General features: G+C 44.7%; 1 protein-coding gene across 3 annotated transcripts in view; it reads left to right on the top strand.

The window, feature by feature from the left end:
- n4bp3 (NEDD4 binding protein 3) overlaps window positions 1–21,873 on the top strand; it is a 118,503-nt gene extending 96,630 nt beyond the window's left edge. For all 3 annotated transcript variants that reach the window (XM_060836995.1, XM_060836996.1, XM_060836997.1), the window contains exons 2-4: window positions 7,053–7,508; window positions 11,460–12,281; window positions 17,814–21,873. In XM_060836995.1, the coding sequence (XP_060692978.1) occupies window positions 7,092–7,508; window positions 11,460–12,281; window positions 17,814–18,449 (1,875 nt within the window). In that variant the 5' untranslated portion in view covers window positions 7,053–7,091 and the 3' untranslated portion in view covers window positions 18,450–21,873. The remainder of the gene's footprint in view (window positions 1–7,052; window positions 7,509–11,459; window positions 12,282–17,813) is intronic.
- Window positions 21,874–25,453: the final 3,580 nt, after the last annotated feature.

The following is a 25,453-nucleotide window of genomic DNA, read 5'->3' as shown; positions in this document are numbered from 1 at the left end:
CCACCCTTCTTAAACAGTGGCACCACGTTTGCCAACCTCCAGTCTTCCGGCACCTCACCTGTGACTATCGATGATACAAATATCTCAGCAAGGGGCCCAGCAATCACTTCTCTAGCTTCCCACAGAGTTCCCAGGTACACCTGATCAGGTCCTGGGGATTTATCCATCTTTAACCATTTCAAGACATCCAGCACTTCCTCCTCTGTAATCTGGACATTTTACAAGATATCACCATCTCTTTCCCTACATTCTATAACTTCCATGTCCTTTTCCACAGTAAATACTGATGCTAAGTACTCATTTAGTATCTCCCCCATTTTCTGTGGCTCCACACAAAGGCCACCTTGCTGATCTTTGAGGGGCCCTATTCTTTCCCTTGTTACCCTTTTGTCCTTAATATATTTGTAAAAACCCTTTGGATTCTCTTTAATTCTATTTGCCAAAGCTATCTCATGTCCCCTTTTTGCCCTCCTGATTTCCCTCTTAAATATACTCCGACTTCCTTTATACTCTTCTAAGGATTCACTCGATCTATCCTGTCGAGACCTGACATATGCTTCTTTCTTTTTCTTAACCAAACCCTCAATTTCTTTAGTCATACAGCATTCCCTGTACCTACCAGCCTTTCCTTTCACCCTGACAGGAATACACTTTCTCTGGATTCTTGTTATCTCATTTCTGAAGGCTTCCCATTTTCCAGCCATCTCTTTACCTGAGAACATCTGTCCCCAATCAGTTTTTGAAAGTTCTTGCCCAATATTGTCAAAATTGGCCTTTCTCCAACTTAGAACTTCAACTTTTAGATCTGATCTATCCTTTTCCATCACTATTTAAAATCTAATAGAATTATGGTCGCTGGCCCCAAAGTGCTCCCCCACTGACACCTCAGTCACCTGCCCTGCCTTATTTCCCAAGAGTAGATCAAGTGTTGTACTTTATCTAGTAGGTACATCCACATACTGAATCAGAAAATTGTCTTGTACACACTGGTTTTGATGAGGATATTTCCAAAAGGGAAAAAACAGTGATTAGGTTTTTGTCACGAGTTTAAACTGGAAAATTCAAGATATAACATTTAATCAACATGAAGGTGAACACCTCTATTAGATTATCGTGTACGGCTGTCAGAAGCATTCTGAAAGTTTGGCTGTCATCGAGGATACATTCTGATAGAAGGAAATACAAATACCAAAGACTTGGCAAAAAATATATTTTTGTTGGACTCTGCAATGATGGGGTGATTATTGCAAATAAAAATGGCAAACCATTGGGACAGGGGATATTGAAGCAGATGGTGTCCAGTAACGGAGGAAGGTGTTGAATTCCGTTGCAGGTTGAGTCATTCAGAATAAACCTGTATTGGCCTGATTCTGTGGAGTGAGTGCTTTCGTATTTTTCAGTAATCTGAACATCTATGTCGAAGTAACTGGTCAGATTCCTAGGCTACGATGCATTGTCTCTTACGGTCTTCTGTCCAATTACATATACAGCCCAGAAACACAGCCAAGAAATCTAAGCTGGTGTTCATGCTGCTTTATTCAACCCTGTCACCACCTCCTTCAATTCCTTTCCCCTCACATGCTCGCCCAGCGTTCACTGATACGTGTCGTTCTCCATTCATTCCGTTTCATATTCTGACCATTCTCTGGGAAACATTTCTTGAGTTCCTAATTGAATTTATTGGTTCTTGGATTTTGGTTTCCCAGTTCTGGACTAATTGGAAACATCATCTGCACATCAGCCCCATCCACTTCCACCATAGTTTGAAATATCTTTATGACTTCACCCCTTGGCAGTCTCTTTGTTTTCCTGAGGTGGCATGGTGACTCAGTGGTTAGCACTACTGCCTCTCAGCGCTGGGGATGCAGGTTCAATCCCAACCTCAGGTGACTATCTGTTTGGAGTTTTCACATTCTCCCCGTGTCTGCATGAATGTGTTCTGGTTTCCTCCCACAGTCCAAAGATGTGCAGGTGACAATGGATTGGCCATGGGAAATGCAGGGGATAGGGTAGAGGGCTGGGTCTGGTTGGGATGCTCTTCAGAGAGTCTGTGTGGATTTGGTGGGCCGAGATACCCCCTTCCACACTGCAGGGATTCTATGACTCTTTGGAAAAGGTGTGAAGTTAATTAGGCCCCTGGCCCCCAGTGGAACTTTTGGACCCAGACTTGAATTTGTGTTGGTGGTATGAAGCTCTTCGGAAATGGAAGAGTGATCCTAAGGCAGAAGGAGAAAAACTGATTTTCTCCACAAGACATTGCAATTGTTCGGCTTGATGATGATTTCCAAGTTGTCTTTCCAGCTGAAGTTGATGAAAGGTATCACTGCTCTGGATTGATATTTATCCTTTTGGGTCACTTGACCTTCCTCTGAAGGGAGGTCTATCTCTGTACTACACATTCACCCAATGACAGTGTCTAGTTTTAGGGTACTGTACAGTTTGCTATCATCTCCAGTGACATTTGCATCATTTTTAAAACTGATTAGCTTCCCATCTGAAGTAGCAAATTAATACTCGAGAGTTTTCCATTGAGCTGTGTAATGTACATGAAACACTGGGCGGCACGGTGGCACAGTGGTTAGCACTGCTGCCTCACAGCACCTGAGACCCGGGTTCAATTCCCGACTCAGGCGACAGACTGTGTGGAGTTTGCACGTTCTCCCCGTGTCTGCGTGGGTTTCCTCCGGGTGCTCCAGTTTCCTCCCACAGTCCAAAGATGTGCGGGTCAGGTGAATTGGCCATGCTAAATTGCCCATAGTGTTAGGTAAGGGGTAAATGGAGGGGTATGGGTGGGTTGCGCTTCGGCGGGTTGGTGTGGACTTGTTGGGCTGAAGGGCCTGTTTCCACACTGTAAGTAATCTAATCTAATTGGTTTCCTCTGCGTGGAGTAGATTGTTGAGCATAGGAGTTGAGATGCTATGTTGAGGTTGTATAGGACATTGGTGAGGCCTCGTCTGAAGCACTGTGTCCAGTTCTGATCATCTTGTTTTCGGAAGGATATTATTAAACGAGAGAAGGTTCAGAAAAGATTGACCAGGAATGGAGGATGGCAGTTATAAGGAGAGGCTGGATAGGCTGGGATGTTTTTCACTGGAGCACAGGTGGTTGAGAGGTGACTTTATGGAGGAGCAACTGGAGATCAGAGTCAGGTATTCCTCCGGGTGCTCCGGTTTCCTCCCACAGTCCAAAGATGTGCAGGTTATGTGAATTGGCCATGCTAAATTGCCCGTAATGTTAGGTGCAGCGGTAAATGTAGGGGAATGGGTCTGGGTGGGTTGCTCTTCGGCGGGTCGGTGTGGACTTGGTGGGCTGAAGGGCCTGGTTCCACACTGTAGGGAATCTAATCTAATCTAAAGTGTGTGCTGCTGGAAAAGCAGAACAGGTCAGGCAGTATCCGAGGAGCAGGAGAGTCTGTTTTGAGCATAAGCCTGATGGAGGGTTGGTGTCTGAAATGGCGACCCTCCTGCTGCTCAGATGCTGCCTGACCTGCTGTGCTTTTCCAGCACCACAATCTCAACAGGTGACTACAGAGGTTTATGAAATCGAGGGGCATAGACAAGGTGAATGACAGGTGTCTTTTCCCTACAGTGGGGGATTTCAAGACTCACCGGCATACTTTTAAGGTGAGAGGAAAAAGATTTTAAAAAGACATAAAGGGCAATTTTTTCACACTGAGAGTGGTTTGTGTGTGAAATGAATTTCCAGAGTAGGTGGTGGATGCAAGCACAGCATCAAAAAGACATTTGGGTAAGTTCATGAGTAGGGAATGTTTGGAGGGATACAGTCCAAGCACAGGCAGTGGGACGAGTTTAGTTTGGGATTATGGTTGACATGGACTGGTTTAATCGAAGGGTCTGTTTCTGTGCTGTATAACTCTGACTCTGTGTGAAGACCATTTCTTAATCAGACATATTTAATTGGTGGTGTGTTTCCTAAAGATGATAAAGATTCATGGAAATGTGACAAATTAACTGGGAAGACACTGTTGATAACTGTGCCCCATTGTTCTACAAGCCATCAGCAGGATTTTATGTATTTTTGTATTTAACAAGACCACCAAAATGATGGGTTTTTCTGATTGCCTCTAACTCGAGCAAAAACAATTCACATCATTAATATGATAGAATTCTGTTTATTGGGAGATGAGAATAGGAGCAGAGAAAGGAAGTATTTTGATTCTGATACTATACAGGTTAAACTACACCCCTTCATAGACTCCAAAGAGACACATACACACATTGTATTGTGATTAAGACAGATAAAAATGAAGGGTTTTAACATAGATACTACAGAGTATATACAGGGTCAACAACACTTTAAAAATCAAACAGCAAGGTGAAAAGTTATTTTCTCAGTCTGTTTGATTTGAGCAATGACGACCCGCTGCTCTCTACAGGACAACAGTTGATCTTTGATGGTAGATCAGGTGGACCTAGGTCTTATTACTTTAAAATTCTTTCTTCTAAGCTTTCTTAACTTTTCTACATTTTCCAACAAGGGTTGGGGGTAGAGAGGGGGAGAGCTGGGTGTTTTCTGACTGCAGGCTCTGAGTGTTTCTCTCCTCTGCTGCCCTGCAACTTACAGCTTTTTAACACTTAACAGCCCAACCAATCAAGAGGACTGACGTGGGGAAACATTTTCTTAACTCTAGGCTCTCAATACCAGTGAATGCTTGTGGCTTCAAAAAGCAAATTAAATCAAATTGCCTGGCTCCAAACATTTATGATTTTCAAACTGTAAAATTTCAGTATTTCAGTTACAGTTGTCTACATTCCAGTTTATAGTCACCAAAAAGAAAACAATTTGGTATCTTATAGATGTGTATAGCCTGGAGAACTGTACAGGAACAGCAATGGCCAGCCTCCTCTATTAGCACTACAGTGGCATTTGCTGATCAGTTAAATCACACACTCTAAGAAAGACTGGGGGGGGGGATTTGAATCTGTTACCAACTCCATGTTCCAGTCCTCTGCTGAACCTGTCAAGGATTGTTACTTGAGCAGAGTAGGAGATGTATCTGCAATATTCTGGTATAATCAAATTCAGAACACTCAGGGATGATAAAACTGGCTTGTTTCACATAGCGCAACAAAAACCCACCTTTTGCTGCAAAGAAATGTTATGACAAACTGCTATTTCACTGCAAGAAAGGTAGGAGTGAGGTCAACTTTGGTTATAATTCACTTATTTGAGTGTGGTGGAACATAACATCAGTTAACACCAGAATCCACGAGCATGTGGGAAGTTGGTTTGATCTGTGACCATTGTGCCCTGTACTCCATTAACTGCATTGCTGGGTATTTCCTCTGTGTGTGATCTTCGTTATTATCAGAGCCCTCAGTCTCTGGGTGCAGGTGGATTATGGTTTTACTGTTAATGCGCCTTCTATTGCAGAGGCTGCAATACAGGTACATGGTGAAGAAGCATGAAGTGACGATATTGTAGTGCTCAGCAAAGGAGTACAATTTATTTCCAGGATTTCAGGAGAGTTTCTGACTGAACGGTTTATAACAATGCATTAACAGCTCTGTTTTCCTGGTAGGTTATTTCCCTTTTATCTCATGTCCGGATGATATCGACTGTGTTTCCGAGGTGCTGTTTTGTAGTTACTGATAGCCAGCTATTGCCTTACCCAATATTCATTTCATGTGTCCCTGGACTATTTGACTACTGAAGGAATCACACCCCACTTTCATCTGTTGTCCATACCTGCACCTTTTTGTCAGCAGGAACCATAATGCTGAAGGTGAGAGTTTGAACTGACCTCACTCGTTCACTCCCTCCATTCAGTTGGCACAGTTCTGAAGAAGAAATTATTTTTAAAATTGTTTTTTAATTGTTTATCTGACGAAATAGGGAATCGAACAGATCTGAAATTCCACAGCAGCCCCTTCCAAACCCATGACCATTAGAAGGACAAGGGCAGCAGATACATGGGAACCCCACCCCCTACAAGTTCACCTCCAAACCACCCGCCATCCCGACGTGGAAATGTATCACTGTTACTTCGGTGTCGTTAGGTCGAAATGCTGGGAATGTATCTTAGGCAGCACCGTACCCACAGCATATCCACCCCCTAAGAAGTGAAGTTGTTCCAGAGGCAGTTCATCACCAGCAGCTCCAGGCCTGTTAGGGATGAGTAATAGAACATTAGCCTCGACAGGGTCACCACATCACTTCAACAAAATCTAAAAGCAACTATTCATCGCTGATTCTTTCCACCCTGAAGATTGAATTGAGATAGGAATAGATCAGTTGGAACATTGTGGCTATTTCCTTAAGGACAGCTTTGATGATTAATTTATCCCACAAAATGTGCCTCCAGGTAAAAGTATTTTTTTAAAATATGCTTTTGAAGGATAGTATGGCAAAGGCAGTAATTAGAAAAAGTGTTCAAACTTTGTGAAGGATGATCATTTTATTTCCTGTTCACTATACAATAAGAGCCCATTCATGTTTTGTTTCCTCTGACAAATAAAAGTAAACCATCTCCGGTCAGAGGGGCACCCAGCATGGAATCAGACCTTCTGGTCCAACTCATCCATGCTGACCAGGCTTCCCAAACTAAACTCATCCCATTGGCCTGCATTTAGCACATATGCTTCTGAACTTTCCTATTCATGTCCTGCCCAAATATGAGCTGGGAAACTTAATGACTTGCTGGTAATTAATTACTTGCAAACTTGAGGCTGCATACAGTCAGGAGTTAATCTATGGGGAAGATTGTAATGAGTGTTATTGTAGTGAACACTGTGTGTTAATTATTATGTTTAACTCAAGACTGAGACTGAAATGCAGTAAAAAAAAAGGCTAGTCACAGAGACATGCAGAATGGAAACAGACCCTTCAGTCTAACTTGACAATGCCGACCAGTTTCCCAATCCCCTGTCTGCGTTTGGCCCATATCCCTCTAAACTTTTCCTATTCATAGATCTATCCAAATGTCTTTGTATATTGTGTGATGATTGATGATATGCATTGCATTCTTACCTTAGTCTGCATTGCCTCCATCGATAACTTGTGCTCTAAATCATCTCTCTTCTTCCTTCTAGTGTTGCTCTTGAGCCTCTTCCTTGGATTCCTGAGGGTCCATGGCTACAATCCAAACCTTATCCACATCCAGTGATCTCAGCAACCATTGCAACGACCTGTCTCCTTGTTCCCCAGGCAACAGCAAGTGCATCATGGGAAGTGTCAGTAGTCTAATGGCTGACAAACGGGAGCTCCTCAGTGATGGCCTGAAGAGCAGCAGAAATGGGAATGCTTACAACATCAGGCAGCCAGATGGGCTGCTTAAAAAAGGGTTAAGCCAGAGAGAGTTACTGAACTACCTGAACAGCACGAAAAAGGGAGCAAAGGCTGAGAAAAGGATCGCATCTGGGAGTTCTTCCATGGAACGCTGTCGAAAAGATGGCCAACATGAGGTTTATGGCAAAACATCTTATAAGGATGGGAAGGAGATTGATTTGTCAAAGAATTCACTTCCAGTTGGAGGGAAATTTGAAAAGGTATTTTTAAACACAGTACTGAAGCTCTGATATTGGAGGGTGAACCCAGAACTATCTTGGAGAGCACCATAGCAAATTCCTTACCAGTCTGAAAAACACGCAGCCACCATCGCCCTTGGCTTCCTGTCACTGAGCTGGTTTTGTATCTACTGGGTGTGTGTGGAGTTCCTTCTACAATCCCATACATGGATTACCAATTGCAGCCTCGAGATTAACCCTCTCTGTTGCCAGCCTCAGTCAGACATGCCTCACCTATTCTCAAATCCCCACTGGCTGTCTTGCTGAATCAATGTCTTGTCCCTGATAGTAAAGCCATTAGAAGCAGGAACAGGAGTAGGCCATTCAGCCCCTCAAGCCTGCTCTGCCATTCAATAGGATTATGGCTGATCCGATTATTCCTGCATCCATTTTCCGGGCTTTTCCCAACTGATCCAGAATCTACATATCTGAGCCTTAAAAAAATATGCACAGGGACTCTGCCCTGACAGCTCTCTGTAGCAAGGAGTTCCAAAGACACCCAACTCTGAGAGAGAAGAAATTCCTCCTCAGCTCAGTCTTAACTTGGTGTCCCTTTACTCTGAGACTATACCCTCTGGTCCTAGACTCTCCCATGAAGGGAAACGTCCTCTCAGCATTGACCCTGTCAAGCCCCTTAACCATCTGATATGTTTCAATGAGATCACCTCACAGTCTTCTCAACTCCAGTGAGTAGAGTTCCAGCCTGCTTAGCCTTTGCTCGTAAGACAATCCCTCCATACCAGGATCATCCCAGTGAAGCTTCTCTGAACTGCCTCCAATGAAATGATCTCTCCCCTTAAAAAAGGGACAAAACTGCTCTCAGTTCTTTAGGTGTGGTCTCCCCAGCACCTTATCCAGTTGCAGTAAGATTTCCCTACTCTTATACTCCAACCCCCTTGAAATAAGAGCCCATATTCCATGACCCTTCCTGAATACCTGCCGCCCCTGTGTGCTCGCTTTCTGTGTTTCGTGCACAAGTCCCTTTTGTGTTGCAGCTTTCTACAATTTTTTCTCCATTTAACTAATACTCTGTTCTTTTGTTCTCCATTTCAAAATCAGCAACTTTGCATTTTCCCACCATGCACTGCATTTGCCAATGTTTTCCCTTCTTAATTAACCTCTCAGTATCTCTGCGTAAACTGGATGTTTCCGTTTTGCCAAGCTGCCTTTCCACCTGTTTCCAATACTGGGGGGGGGGGGGGGGGGGTGTGCCTAACCTCGAGTTGCCTTGTTTCTGCTTTATCCCTTTGTTGAACAGTGGTGTGACCTTCGCGGTGGTATTTTCCCAGGTGACCACTCCTGCTTTCATGTGGTATTTACCACCTCTATGGCTACGTGGTGCTGAGTAGGGGTTTTTGAGATGTTTCACTGCCACCAGTCCTCCTTTACCTTTGCTTGATCATGGACCTGTCCAGTGATTTGTGGTTAAGGCGACCCCACTGCACAATATCGACAGAAAAGGTGCTGTTCCTGGTTAGCTTGGAGACTTCTTATATGATAGCACCAGGTACAATACATTAGGTCAGCTACAATTATCAGGGCCTTAGGAAACTGATAAGGAATCCTCCAGAAATCTTAAAAACCTCAGCTCCCTGCAAAAGCGAGAGTAGAGCTCCTTATCTTCACCCACAGACTTTTTTAATGTGAACATTTAACCCTCATACAGCAAACGTATAATCAAGAAGTTCACATATTTGATGTGACAGCGCACACTAAGTAATAGAAACGTAATGTAACAGGTGTACCCATCACTGTTAGAGTTTATTTACAGCTTAAACCATTTAAATAATAATGCAACTTTGCCTGAAATAAAGCTTACAGGCCAGAGAGCCCCTCTCACTCGCACCCTCGATTGACTGCTCGGATATCACGGCAGGTCGCAATATTTGAGGAGAAATTGATTCGAAATTGAATTAATTACCTGTGGATTTTCTGTGTAGCCATTTGAGTGAACAATAAGTACATTTACACTGAGATAAATACATTGTAAAAACTGTAGTAACTGGACAGAATCATACAGAAAACCCCATGGTATTTGAGGTGAATAATTTTGAGACTTTATCGAGAGTGCTGGTTAAGACCGAGTACAACATGAGTAAATGTCTGGGGCTCCAGCACCACCATTCTGTCCAACGAGGATTAAAATTGTAACCAGTGTCTCGGTCTCTGCTGTTTCTGCTTCTTTCAGCAGACAGTGCTGCATTCCACCCCGCCCAGGGAACTTAGCAATCTCCAGTTTTCTTTTGGGTGCATCCTCTCGATACACTTGTTACCTTGTCGATAATTCCTGGCTCTTTTGACACAATCTTTCACACCATTTGTATGCATTGCGAAGATAGATGCGAGATATTCAATGAATCCTTCCTGTCATGTCTTCTACTGCTCCATATCAACATATTTTGGTGAAATACCTTTAACTTGGGAGGGGATTGGGGGAGCGTGCAATGCAAAATATATCTGCTTTGATCCATAAAGAATAGCCAAAAATCCTGGTGACTGTTGGATGATTGAATACAGCAAGACGAGCTTTGTAATTTGATGCAATTCATTATTTTGCAAGCACACTTGTGCACACTGACACCTGAAGGAGTGAGAAAGTCACTTTTTCAGACTGTAAAATATTAAGAGCATTGCAGACAGAAAGGAGGTAATTTAAGATCCCAGATGTTGGTGTTTAGTAAGAACTTGAAAGTTTAATTACATCAAGAGAAAAACCAGTGAAAGTTAAAAGTGTCTATTCCAGACAGTCTCAGTTGGAATTCAGCTCCGATGGAGGATCTCATTTGCATGGAGACACAAGTAATTATGGTAATAAAAATGCAAATAACAGCTCGACTCTATTTCAGAAAGACGGACCTTTGACAGGTGACCAACATGTTGCTGAGACAACAACATCTATCATCTCCTGGCCTGAATATTGCTGCCATTAATTTAAGACGAGCAGGAGGAGTGTGCTGCTGAGCTTTTGTTGTAATAGAGCTGATTGTATGTGAGAGAGTCTTGTCCCAGAGCAGTTAGTCCATGAACTGAGGGTATAGTCTGAGAGGTCACTGCCTGGGCATGTCCATGTAATCCACGCTACTGTTCAGGAATTGGGAGGTTATGTTGTGGCTGTACAGGACATTGGTTAGGCCACTATTGGAATGTTGTGTCCAATTCTGGCCTCCCTGCTACAGGAAAGATGTTGTGAAACATGAAAGAGTTCAGAAAAGATTTACAAGGATGTTGCCAGGGTTGGAGGGTTTGAGCTACAGGGAGAGGCTGAACAGGCTGGGGCTGTTTTCCCTGGAGCGTCAGAGGCTGAGGGGTGACCTTATAGAGTTTTATAATATCAGGAGGTCAGAAGTTACACGACATTTGGTTATAACCCAAAAGGTTTATTTGAAATCACAAGCTTTCAGAGTAGCGCTCATGATTTCAAATAAACCTGTTGGATTATAACCTGGTGTCATGTGACTTCTGACTTTGTCCAGCACCAGCACCTCCACAACATCATAAGGGGCACGGCATTGATAGGATAAATAGACACAGTCCTTTCCCTGGGCTGGGGGAGTCCAGAACTAGAGGGCATAGGTTTAGGGTGAGAGGGGAAAGATTTAAAAGGGAGCAAAGGGGTAATGTTTTCACACAGAGGGTGGTACGTGTATGGAATGAGCTGCCAGAGGAAGTGGTGGAGGCTGGTACAATTGCAACATTTAAAAGGCATCTGAATGGGTATATGAATAGGAAGGGTTTGGAGGGAAATGGGTCGGGTGCTGGCATAAGGGACTAGATTAATTTAGAATACCTAGTTGGCAAGGACAGGTTGGCTCTGTTTCTGTACTGTGCATCTTGATGACTGTGACTCTAATAGCAATGCAGTGAAGTGTGCCTGTTCAATGTTACCCCATTGATATTGACTCCTGTCTCACCCACCTTGTCTTTTCCTCTCAGTCTCGGTTCCGATCCTCTGCCTTCAGGCCTGTGGTGCCAAAGAACTTCAGCTCGATGCAGAATCTGTATCCGCAGCAGAGCAGGGAGCTATCTGACAGCACTGCCAGCCTCAATATCAGCCTCAGCAAGGCCGGCCACTCATCCCGGAGGAACGGAGAGGAAAAGCAGGAATATTTCAGGAGTTCCAGCCAAGAGGAAGACATGTCCGACTCCGGACGGAACTCCATGACGAGTCTCCCTCCATGTGGAATGGGTCTGAAGCATCATTTTGGGCAGATCAGTGCTTCCATGGGTCAGATCAACCACATTGGGTCAAGCTACACTGATGGAGCTCCCAAGGAGGGGGTGAGCTCAGACAGTGGCCGCTTCTCCTGTAAAAGCATGGCCGTGCTGAGCCGGCTGAACCCCCAGGGCCACATGTCACCATCCTGTGAGCTTTCCAGGTCGGTGGAGGATGTGGTCCGAGAGCTGGAGGAACGGCTCCACGAGAAGGAGGTGGAGCTGAAACACGTGAGGAGGAATCTGGATGAGAGTGAGGACGCCATTGCCCAGGTATTTGAGGATAAGCAGAGGCTGTGGGAGAGGGAGATGGATGAGCTGAAACGTGTCTATAGCAGCAAGCTGCGCCAGGTCAGTCAGCAGGCCCAGTGTACCCAGCGGAGCCTGCAGCTCCAGCTCTTTAAGGTCCAGCAGGAGAAGAGGAAGCTGCAGGAGGACTTTGACAAGTTACTGCAGGAATGTGAGCAGCTCAAAGGCCGGTGTCCATCCTACAGACAGGAGCAGGATGACCTAACCCCAAAACTTGAGGAGAGCAAATGGGAGGTAGGGCTGTTTATGAATGGCATTTTATTATTTACCATTTGTTTCCTGTTTTAAAATGTGACCAATGGGGAAGCTGAAATCAGTGAGCCACCTCTTCCTCTTCATTGGTATTGGTTTCTGGATGATGTGGTACATGCCGTTTTTAATAAAAGCTTAGTTTACCTTTCCATTAGGATCATGGACACCCTGCAGTGCACATCGAGGCCATTTTGCCCATCAAGTCTTCTCAGACCCTCCGAAAAGCATCCCACCTAATCCCTATGGCCCATCCATCTAACCTGCACCTTGAACAGTGGGAGGAAACCCACGCAGACACGGGGAGAACGTGCAAACTCCACACAGACAGTCACCCGAGGCAGGAATCGAACCTGGACCCCTGGCACCGTGAGGCAGCAGTGCTAACCACTGAGCCACCATGTCCTCCGTCCATCCAATAAACAGATTGTGATGGTGAAGTAAGTCCATGGTGCAAAAAGGTTCACTTTTTTAAATTGAAAAATCTGTCCATGAAGATATGATGAAAGAGCCCAGTACTGTATGTGATTGCTGTATGTGATAGGACGGCTCAGTGGTTAGCATTGCTGCCTCACAGCACCAGGGTCCCAGGTTCAATTCCAGCCTTGGGTGACTGACTGTGTGGAGTTTGCACATTCTCCCCGTGTCTGCGTGGGTTTCCTCCGGGTGTTCTGATTTCCTCCCACAGTCCAAAGATGTGCAGGTTAGGGTGAATTGGCCATGCTAAATTGCCCCGTAGTATTAGGTGAGTTAGTCAGGGGTAAATATAGGGTAGGGGACTGGGTCTGGATGGGTTACTCTTTGGAGGGTCGGTATGGACTTGTTGTTGCCAAATGGCCTGTTTCCACACTGTAAGGATTCTAATTTAAGAACAAAGAACATTTACAGCCCAGGAACAGGCCCTTCGGCCCTCCAAGCCTGAGCCGATCCAAATGTACTGTCTAAACCTGTCGCCCAATTCCTAAGCATCTGTATCCCTCTGCTCCCCACCTACTCGTGCATCTGTCCAGATGCATCTTAAATGAATCTACCGTGCCTGCCTCTACCACCTCTGCTGGCAACACGTTCCAGACGCCCACCACCCTCTGTGTGAAGTACTTGCCACATGTATCCCCCTTAAACTTTTCACCTCTCTCCTTGAAAGTGTGACCTCTCACCTTCCATACCAGGCAACATCCTCGTAAACCTTCTCTGCACCCTCTCCAAAGCATCCACATCCTTTTGGTAATGTGGTGATCAGAACTGCATGCAGGATTCTAAATGCAGCCGAACCAATGTCTTGTACAATGTTAACATGACCTGCCAGCTCTTATACTCAATACCCCGTCCGATGAAGGCAAGCATACTATATGCCTTCTTGACCAGTCTATCCACCTGTGTAGCCACCTTCAGGGTACAATGGACCTGCACTCCCAGATCTCTCTGCTTGTCAACTTTTCCCAAGGCTCTTCCGCTTACTGTATAGTGGGAGAATTAGACCTTCCCCAAAATGTATCACCTCACATTTGCCTGGATTGAACTCCATCTGCCACTTCTCCGCCCAGCTCTCCAGCCTATCTATATCCTCCTCTATTCTCTGACAGTCCCTTATGCTTTCTGCTGTTCCATCAATCTTTGTGTCATCTGCAAACTTGCTGATCATACCAACAGTGCCCTCTTCCAGATCATTTCTGTATATTACAAACAACAGTGACCCCAATACTGACCCCTGTGGGACACCACTGGGCACCTTTCTCCATTTCGAGAAACTTCCTACTCTCTGTCTCCTGTTGCTCAACCAGTTCTTTATCCACCGAGCTAGCACACCCTGTACACCATGTGACTTCACTTTCTCCATTAGTTTATCATGGGGAACCTTATCAAACACCTTACTAAAGTCCATGTAGATGACATCTACAGCCCTTCCTTCATCTATCAACTTGGTCACTTCCTCAAAGAACTCTATTAAGGTGGTAAGGCACAATCTCCCTCACACAAATGTTGCCTATCACTGATAAGCCCATTATTTTCTAAATATAAATATATCCTATCCCTCAGTACCTTCTCCAACAACTTTCTCATCACTGACATCAGGCTCACTGGCCTGTCGTTACCTGGAATATCCCTACTAGCCTTCTTGTATAGGGGGACAACATGAGCAACTCTCCAGTCCTCCGGCACCTCACCTGTGTTTAAGGATGCTACAAAGATATCTGTCAGGCCCCAGCTATTTCCTCTCTTGCCTCCCTCGGCAACCTGGGATAGATCCCATCTGGTCCTGGGGATTTGTCCACGTTTAGTCTACCCAACACATCCTCCCTCCTCATGTCAACGTGATCCAGAGTAAACAAACTTCTGTCTCTAATCTCAGCATTGTTCACACCACTCTCCTCCGTGAACACTGATGCAAAGTCATCATTGAGAATCTCACCCATTTTCTCAGGTTCGACACACAGCCTTCCTTCCTTATCCTTTAGTGGACCAACCCTTTCTCTAGTTAGCCTCTTGCTTCTTCTATAAGTATAAAATGCTTGAGGATTCTGCTCGCTAAAGTTATTTCATGACCCCTTTTAGCCCGCTTGATTCCTCGTTTAAGATTGGTCTTACTCCCTCGTTCTGTTCTTAGCTGCCTGCACCTTTGTGTACGCTTCCCTTTTCCTCTTGGCTAGTCATTCGATTTCTCCTGTCATCCACGATTTACGAATCTAGCCCTTCCTATCCTTTGCTTTCAACTGGACATGCCTATCCTGCACTATCTTTGAAATATCAAATGTGGACTTCCCTTCAAATAGCTCCCCGCAATCCACATCTCCCAGCTCCTGCCGAAATTTGATATAATTGGCTTTGGCCCAGTTTAGTATGCTTATCTTTATTTACAAGTATTCTAAAACTTACAGAATTGTGGCCACTATTTCCAAAGAAATCCCCCACCGCAACTTCTACCACCTGGCCTGGCCCGTTCCCCAACACCAGGTCCAATGTGGCCCCTTCCCTGGTCGGACTATTGACATGCTGCTCTCGAAAACTCTCCTGGACACTTCTTACAAATTCTGCCCCATCCAGACCTCTGATGCTAAACGTACCCCAGTCAATGTTGGGAAAATTGAAATCTCCCATCACCATTACCCTGTTGCCTCTACATCTTTCCATAATGTGGTTACCTATTTGTTCTTCTACCTCACACTCACTGTTGGGAGGCCTGTAATACAGCCCCAACAATGTAACTGCACCCTTCTTATTTCTCAGATCCACCCATAATGTCTCACTGCTCAAGCCCTCCATCATGTCCTCCTTTAGCACAGCCATGATATTGTCCCTGACCAGCAATACACATCTACCCCGTTTTACATCCCTCCCTGTCCTGTCTGAAGTGTCTATATCCTGGAACATTTAGTTGCCAATCATGTCCTTTCTTCAACCAAGTCTCTGTGTTTGCAATAATGTCATATTCCTAGGCACCAATCCTAGCCCTAAGTTCATCAACCGTACCCACTATACTCCTTGCATTAAAGTAGATGCACTTCAGGCCACCAGTTCTTTTGCGTTCATCTGCTCTCTGCTGACTCTTCCCTTTATTAATGCTAACTTCATGATTCTTACAGTCTCCAGTCTTCAGTTTCCACCTCGCTATCTACTTGTCTTCTCTTCTGGTTCCCAGCTCCCTCCAACAGCAGTAGCCAAAGCTCCCCCCAAGGACATTAGTTCTAGTCTGGTTCAGATGTAGACCGTCCAATTTGTAATAATCCTACTTTCCCCAGAACTGGTTCCAATGTCCAACAAATCTGAACCCCTCCCTCCCACAGCATTCCTCATGCAATATGTTCATCCTGTCTATTCTTTCATTTCTACGCTGGCTAGCACATGGCACTGGTAGTAATCCCGAGATCACTATCTTTGAGGTCCTCCTCTTTTAACTTCTCTCCTAGATCCCTGAATTCTGCTTTCAGGACCTTATCTTGTTTCTTACTTCAGTTGTTGGTGCCTACATGCATCGGGACAACTGGCTGTTCACCCTCCCCTTTCAGAATCTCTGCATCTAATCTAATTGCTCTTTGAAAGGGCTAGCATGTATTTGAATGGGCTGACTGGCCACCTGCAGTGCTTCAGTCATGTTTGAATGATTTTTCTTTGGTTAATGTCTGTCTGTATACCACTGAAAAATGCGTTGCTGGAAAAGTGCAGCAGGTCAGGCAGCATCCAAGGAGCAGGAGAATTGACATTTCGGGCATAAGCCCTTCTTCAGGATTCCTGAAGAAGGGCTTATGCCCGAAACATCGATTCTCCTGCTCCTTGGATGCTGCCTGACCTGCTGCGCTTTTCCAGCAACACATGTTTCAGCTCTGATCTCCAGCATCTGCAGTCCTCACTTTCTCCCAGTCTGTATACCACTGGTCAATAGGGTTAAGAGCCATCAATGGTCAGGCTTGTTTTTCCCCTCTTGGCCCTCTCTTACCACCTCCTTCCTCAATTTCACCTCCCACTCGCATCCCTTACCCTGAACACAGTGCCTGCTGCTGCAAATAAGGAAGACTTAACATTTTGAAAAATTTAGTCTAGCAAAAATTCTCGACCCAAAATCCGAGGGTTTTCATCTTTGATACAATCCTGTCAAACAACACCAAGTGTATATTGACAGCTGAGCGAAAATCAGTGGGGCTAAGGGAAATAGTGAGTCACCCTCTCTGACCTCCAGTGAAGTGGGACAAAAGTTGAAGAGAAGCACTGACCTTCACCACATCCCAGTGCTTAGGGGTGTCTTCATGGCCCCCATCTACCCAAATCAAATCATCATCCAGTTTGTCAGGAGATCCCAGCATTGCTGCCTGGTGTGTGTACACTTTCCCAGATGCTCACATCGTATTTTAGTTGACCTTTTCTCACACAGGGTTGTTTTAACCTTTAGAACTTTCCTGGGATGAAACCTGTGATATTTCTGCTCTCTCTGAGATTAGCACCGCACCTGCAGGTAGCAGCTCCTGTGAGCTTTGCTCAGTCAATTCTTATTTCCTGAGACTCTTGGCGACCCAATCACCGAAATAACCAGGAAAACAGATGTCTCGTTCTTTTGCTTCCTGTGTAATTTCATTGTCTGTGTTAGCCGTAATAACCAGTCTTTATTCCCCTCGGATATTCACACGGGCCACTTTTACCTCTGTTTGTAAAACATCACACTTACACAACCATCAAAGGTCAACACACTAACTCCGAATAGCGGAGATGTGTAGTCAGGGTTTTCTGACCCTTTCCTGTGTGATTGACAGTTGATGTGGATCATACTGAGATGTTTATTTCTCTCTCTCTTCACTGGAGATCCACTGTTGAGGTTTCTCCTTGGTTTGTTATACTATAATTTGAGGGATGGATTCCACATCTCTCTTGTGGCTGGTTTAACGAAAAGATACTAAGCAATTAAGACAGACTTCAATGAAAACATGCATTTTGTGTGACCCAGCTTCCAGTGCTCTGAGCCTTAAATGAATAGCTTTCTGTTCTAAGTGGCCAGAACAAACCATGAACTTGCTAGTTGTCTCATTACAGGTTTGTCAAAAGGCTGGCGAGATTGCCCTGTTGAAACAGCAACTCCGAGACTCTCAAGCGGAGGTGGCGGAGAAATTGAGTGAATTATTCAGCCTCAAGACGCTGCTGCGTGAGGTCCGGCTGGAGCTTTGTACCAAAGATGAGCAGTTGTTACTGTTAAAGGACTCTCTGCAAGCACAGTCCGCCCAGTTGACTGAGAACACTAATGGCCTACAGCAACAGGAGGAAGCCATGCTGCTCCAGAAAGCCTCCCTGAGGAGGAACGGAACATCTGAAGAGATGAAGGCCTTCCTGAGCGGGCAGACGGACGACCTGAAGGCCAGAGGCCTTCAGGAGGACAGTGCTCAAGCCCTGGCCCTCCAGGTTGAGAGGCTGAAGGCGGAGCTGGTGTTGGAGCACAGGCAGTGTGAGGCCCAGGCTGCCAACTTTGAACTGGAGCGGAGGACCTGGCAGGATGAGAAGGAGAAGGTCATACAGTATCAGAAACGCCTGCAGTCCAGCTACTTAGAGATGTACCAAAGAAACCAAGTCCTGGAGCAGGAGGTTCAGGAGATTGCCGCCAAAATGGAACTAACAGACACTGAGGGCAGACACAACCTTCCATGGATCGAGAGAATCGAATCCTCTGAAATCTGACAGCCTCTGTTATCAGTCAGCATCCATATATCTGAAAGTTCATTTAAGAAAAATATCTGACTCGTGTGGGATTCCTCAACCAGGGGATGGTTGTAGCTTTTGGTGCAATTGTGCTAACGTGGTGCATGCATAAAGAGGGGATTGTATTCTTGGGAAGTGTCTGTTTTTGGAAATGGGAGGGGTAGGGGAGTAGAGCTGTGGAACAAGAGCAGAAGAAATTGGAACTCTTGGTTCCATCCGTTTTTTGAAAAGTTACCTATTCGGCCAGGTGACTGGATATTTCTCAGCTACAGAGAACGCTGCAGACACCTCTTCATTCGTTACAAACATGGCTCACAAAAGCCAATTTTGTGTTCAAACCCAGAATGCTTCAGGATGTGAAATGATCAAAGGCCATTATTTTTATACATTCAAAAAAATTGTATGTTACCATCATGGCAAAGTGATAAGTTAGTGCAATTTCTTAAACCAGTCATTTGAGTCAGAAATTAGTTTAAATTCCCTTCTCTGCAGATTAAAAGCTGCAGTGAAATTAACCTAGTTGTTATGTACTGACACTGATTTTAGTTTTTTCAAAAAATTATAATTGTTTAAATACTTCTGTAGGCCAATGAAAAATTTTCAAAAACTTGTGTTATGAGTCCAGCTGATGATGTTATTGGGCAGTTCAGATCCCAGATTGAAATCTGGCTTGATGGGTTGTATTTTGTGTAGTTTTTATTAAACTGAGGTGGTCTTTCACTGAAACACAAGTAGGCAATGCTGTATGGTTCACTTCAAAAGTACAGCAAGGGTTTTATGCAAATGAGGGATGAAGGAAACTATAGAATAAACCAAACTATTTCCATATAACACAAATTTAAACATTTCAAGACACAATAAGTTGTAATCGCGTTAGTTGTAATAGCATTCCTTCACCAGAGAGAAGCCCTTGTCTACCTCCTCCAAAGGACTTGGATTTACCTAGCCTTCAGTTCCCAGTCTCCAGAATCTAATAACCTTCTCCTTCAGTCCCACTGATATTAAGAGTTTCTCAGCTTTAAGGTTTTAACCAAACACTTCTGGTCTGGACTTTCCAAACTAACTTCTTACACTGAGGTAATTTATTTCTTAACAGCTCTGAAACACCTCCACCCCCCCCCCCCACCCCCACCCCCACCTTGTTCATGAACAGGTTGTGCCTTCATACTGCTAGAGTGCAAGTGCTTGGGTCATTTCAGGCCATTTGCATTCTGTTTTTGATGCTGGGATCAGGGTTCCAAGATTATCGTTTAGGATCGACTCCCTTTAGGTCTGCTGGCCTTAATTGCAATGAGTCTCAATACTCTGCTCAGATCCATAGCAGCAAATCGAACTGTCCAAAATGTGATGTTCGGTGCTGTGTTTGTCACTCAGAATACAGCGATTCATTCTGGTATTGTTAAAGGGACCCCTCGGTGGTTTAGGCTAAAATCAAATGTTCGTCTGAATTAGGGGAAGCATTATTTTGCATCCCATTTGTGCTTATTTTCATTAGAACCATAGAGCACAGAGGCGGTCCAACCAGTCCATGCTGACCATTTTCCCAAACTAAACTGCTCCTGGCCCATATCCCTCCAAACCTTTCCTGTTCATGTACCTATGCAAATGTATTTTAAACATTGTAACTGTACCTTTATCTGCACTTCCACTGGAAAGTAATTCCACAACGGGGTGGCTCAGTGGTTAGCATCGCTGCCTCACTGCACCAGGGGCCTGGGTTCGATTTCAGCCTTGGGTGATTGTCTGTGTGGAGTTTTCACATTCTCCCTGTGTCTGCGTGGGTTTCCTCTGGGTGCTTCAGTTTCCTCCCACAGTCCAAAGATGTGCAGGTCAGGTGAATTGGCCATGCTAAATTGCCCATAGTGTTCAGGGATGTGTAAGCTAGGTGTAATAGAGTGGGGGATTGGATCTGGGTGAGTTACTCTGTGGTGGGTTGATGTGGAGCTGTTGGTCCAAATGGCCTATTTCCATACTATAGAATTCTATGGTTCACACATAAACCATTCTGTGTAAAAAAAAGCCTCATTTTGTTTTAATTTTTTCTCCCTCACCTTGATGTGCTCCTAATCCTGAAATGCCCAAACCTAGGGGAAAAACACATGCCTCTCACCTTATCCATGACCCTCATGATTTTATAAACCTCTATAAGGTTACCTCTCAACCCCCTATACTCCAGGGAAAAACTTCCCAGCATATCCAGCCTCTCCTTATAGCTCAAACTCTCCAGCAACATCCTGATAAATCTCTTATGAACCCTCTCCAGCTTAATCATATTCTTCCTATAACTGGGCGACCAGAACTGGACACAGTGCTCCAGATGAAGCCTCATCAATGTCCTGTACAACCTCAACATCAAGCCCCAACTCCTGTACTCAAAAGGTCTCGGCAATGAAGGCAAACGTGCTCGATGCCTTCATAACCACACTGTCTGTTTGTGATGCAAACTTCAAAGAATTATATACCTGTGCTCTAAGGCCTCTGTTCTACAACACTACCCAAACCCCTCCTTATAATTGCATAAATCTTCTATGTTTTTCCAAATTGTAATACCTCGCATTTATCAAAATTAAACTCCATCTGCCACTCTTCAGCCCACTGACCCATTAGCACTAATACAAACACTGGACTTGCTTTGGGTGCAAGTTTCATTCGGAAAATTGTAAATTTATTGTCAGAGCTTGGGTGTTCCTTTGTCAGTTTCATTCTTGGTTTGTATTCCTGGTTCTGTTCCAACCCCAGGAATACCTCCTGATGGTCCCCTTTCCTCTCCAGGTTCCATTTGGAAAAGCTGCATCAGTTGTTTGATGGAATTCTATAGAATCACAGCAAGAAGTAGGCTGATCTGGTTACGTTCACTCACGCCTCCTGCCACCTTGCATCTATCCTGTTGCTTTCATTAAAGTCACCTCAAAATATGGTCATTTTCTAACGTGGAGCACCATATGTGGTCTGGTCTGGGTGGCACGGTGGTACAGTGGTTAGCACTACTGCCTCACAACGCCAGAGACCCGGGTTCAATTCCCGTCTCAGGTGACTGACTGTGTGGAGTTTGCACGTTCTCCCTGCGTCTGCGTGGGTTTCCTCCCACAGTCCAAAGATGTGTGGGTCAGGTGAATTGGCCATGCTAAATTGCCTGTAATGTTAGGTGAAGGGGTAAATGTAGGGGTATGGGTTTGGGTGGGTTGCTCTTCGGTGGGTTGGTGTGGACTTGTTGGGCTGAAGGGCCTGTTTCCGCACTGTAAGTAATCTAAAAAATTCACAATGATGCCAACCCAACCCTGTTTAGTAGTTAGACCGGGGAGGGAGAGGGGAGATGGTGTTTCTTTCATCTCGCAGTGCCTCTGGCAGGTCTTGGACATGAATTTACTCATAAAATGTAACAATTAAAAAAGGTTTAAAACAAGGACTGACTGAGGGTGCTCTCTGACTCCATGTTCAACTCTGAATGCAGTGGTTTAGGTGGTTAGTGCAATTTTAGATTTTGTGAAACTTAGTAATTTTGTTTCCCTTAATGACGGTCCTCAAGGATATGGTTACTTGTCCTGAGAGCTTCTCACGTTTGGCTTGTTTTGGAACCTGGGTGAAGTTGATGTGATTGACGTGAGAATGGGTTTTGAATTTCCCGAATGCTGATCTGACCTGAATGTCCCCTCAGATTGCTTTCCTGTAATTGCTGTTAATGTGGAATGACCCCGCCTATACATTGCATTTCTTTATGAAGGGCTGCTCCTGCACGGAGGTTGGAAGTATATAGAGTGCACGCAGCAGGAGGCCACTTGGCCAATCATGCTGCTGAGAACTCTTTGAAAGAGCTATCTAATTAGCCTCACATCCTTATCGAACTTTGCTTTCTAAGTACATATCCAATTCCTTTATGCAAGGTATTCTTGATGCTGAGTTAAGTTTGCAGGCATTCGAGATTATATTATTATTTCAATCATCTCCCCATCTTGCTCTCTCACTAATTGGTGGGCGGCATGGTGGCACAGTGGTTAGCACTACTGCCTACAGTGCCAGAGACCTGGGTTCAATTCCCACCTCAGGCGACTGACTGTGTGGCATTTGCACATTCTCCCTGTGTCTGTGTGGGTTTCCTCCGGGTGCTGCAGTTTCCTCCCACAGTCCAAAGATGTGCAGGTTAGGTGAATTGGCCATGCTAAATTGCCCATAGTGTTAGGTAAGGGGTAAATGTAGGGGAATGGGTCTGGGTGGGTTGCGCTTCGGCGGGTCGGTGTGGACTTGTTGGGCCGAAAGGCCTGTTTCCTCACTGTAAGTAATCTAATCAATTAGCTGAAAGGCTATAATTTTACATTTGTTCTCCAGCTGTAGCTGACTCCTGGCAGGGCTGTGTAAGCTCCCCTACTTGGTCCAAGAACAGAATTACTTCGTTCCAATGGTTCAAGTCCTTATTCTTGGAAGCATCCCTTCGATGGGGGTTTGTGAGGTCCTGATCTGATATGGGGAAGAGTACGACAACAGACTGATCTAATACCACTGTACAATCTCTGACATTGCCCCGAATGAAAAAATAGAGGCTTAATTTAAAATCCCATCAGCAACAGGAGCTTTGCTAATGTGGCTGTTCATCAAAAGCCATCAGCCTACACTGGATTGGTCTTTAACTCATCATCGTCTGAGTACAGGAAGGAAATGTTCCTGCTAAAGTTACATTGATGTTCCACTTTGATCACTCCTGGAAAAGGCCAAAGCATGGATTTGGGAGCACAGTCAGTCTTTGAAGCCAAGTCTTTGAAGTATGTCTGAGTGGATTTGCTGGTGCAGGTGTTGTCCTCTTGAGTGCAGGATTGCCTTACTTTCCTGGAATCCCTCTCTGCCTTGATTTGCAACTGTACTAGTCTCTAAATAAAAACTAAAACAACTGCAGATGCTGTAAATCAGAAACAAAAGCAGAAATCATTGGAAAAGCTCGGCAGATCTGACGGCATCTGTGGAGAGAAATCCGAGTTAACCAGAACAGTTCTGAGGAAGGGTCACTTGACCCAAAAAGTTAACTCTGATTTCTGTCCACAGATGCTGTCAGATCTGCTGAGCGTTTCCAGCAAATTCTGTTTGTGTAAACTTTGCTCTAGTTTCTGATCTTTTCCTCAGGGAATGAGGTTTGGATAAATGGTGTGTGGACTGAGACCTCAATGAATGTAGTTGTTAGCGATTATAACAGTACCATTGTTAGCTACACTGAGTTTCTCCATGTATCTATATTGGATTTGTCTGCTCCCAGGAACTGCACACACAGTGGGTTGGAATTTCAAATCGAGTTTTCCCTTTGAAGCATTGACCCCAGTTTTGAACCAGATTCCGGTCCCCTTCTATATTGGGCAGGCTTTGCCAGGAGTGTAGAATTGGGGAGGGTAGTCCTGAGCTGAAATCTCCTTCCTGGACCTTACTTCTCGATTCCTTTCCTTGTTTCCAGACTAGCTGTCACACTGCATGGTGTAGAAGTCATCCGGAGGTGAGTTCAAAGAACAATAATGACTACACCACACAAACCTGTGTCTGCTCATGCAGTCTCATTGGATTGGTACGTGGACTATACAATACAGAAACTCCATCTAGTGAGAAGGCTATCCACTATATTGTCATATCATCATTTTCCACCCATCAGGCACCACTCATTTCCACCACTAGGTGATTTGTACCTGCTCAAGGTTCATTTGTCCCCTTTTATTTTTGTTTAAATCTATGTTTGTTGTAGACAGTGAAGTATCTGGAAAGTGATGAGGCAATACATTAATACTTTACTTCATGATGAAGACGGTTTGTGTTAAACGTGATGTTTACTGATCATTCTATGGCCTCCATTAACTTAGTGAATCGAAATAAAATTACTTCAAATAAAGAATTCCTTACATTAGTAAACTCTTGTTTGGGATATTTAATAAGTGCAGTGGGGAAGGAGATGGGGTAAGAAAGCACATACTGATCTCTGACCTGGTTTGGGCCACATGAGCTATGGTGCTATTCCGAGGTTTCATTGGCTGCTCCCTCCCTGTTTACAGTGATGCTCATTAGTAGGGGAGGAGCTGGTCTAGTGGTATTATCACTGGACTGTTAACCCAGAGACGCAGGTAATGCCCTAGAGACCTGGGTTCAACTCCTGCCATAATGGAATTTGAATCCAACAAAAACTTAGAGTTAGGACTCTAATGATGACCATGGATTGATTGCTGAAAAACTCAGCTCGTTCACTAATGTTCTTTAGGAAGGGAAGCCTCCATCCTTACCTGGTCGTGTGTACATGTGACTCCAGACCCCAGCAATGTCATTGGGCAATTAGCAAAGGGCCTACCCAGTGATACCCTCATCCTGTGCATGCCTAGAAAACAACATTCTGAAAACCTAATTGAGCAAAGACCCCCTTACTATCAACTTTTTGTTGATCTTTGATTTATTTGCAATGAATTATCACTTGTGTTTCCAGCTCCTTCACTCAGTGAAGCGAGTTTCTGCCTCACAGTAACTATAATCAGAGCTTGGCCCCTGATCAAAGGCCTTGCTGTTAAAGGCAAAGATGTGGTAACGAAAATTTAAACAGAAGAGGGATTGTTCTCTGGAAATTATTTGAAGTTCTCTAAGCTGGAACTTGGAGGTACGTTACAATACTGTTTGGTATTCAACCGAATGGGAGTATTAGGAAGAGTATGAGTCATATGGTCAACCCTTCAGTGGATAAAGTGAATCAGTTTTCAAACATTTAGTTTGTACCCCGTCTTGGAAATCCCCTTCTGTGTCTGGTACGGGCTGTTGCTGCACAACCTCAATTTTGCCTCCCACTAGGCCATACCCTGACATAACATTGTCTCCTCTGGCTGAGATGCCCAGTGGCATTGTCTACAAAGGGTTACTTCCCTTTACAGTGGGGGCTCGGGACTACAGGGCTCCACATAACAGTAGGGTCGTTCAGTTTGTGAGGTGCTCGGCCCATGTTACTTTTGTCTCATGGCTTGTTGGGGGCGGGGGGTGGT

The sequence above is a fragment of the Hemiscyllium ocellatum genome, chromosome 16, assembly GCF_020745735.1.
Source record: "Hemiscyllium ocellatum isolate sHemOce1 chromosome 16, sHemOce1.pat.X.cur, whole genome shotgun sequence".
Taxonomy (NCBI): domain Eukaryota; kingdom Metazoa; phylum Chordata; class Chondrichthyes; order Orectolobiformes; family Hemiscylliidae; genus Hemiscyllium; species Hemiscyllium ocellatum.
This window is presented reverse-complemented; position numbering and strand designations above follow the sequence as displayed.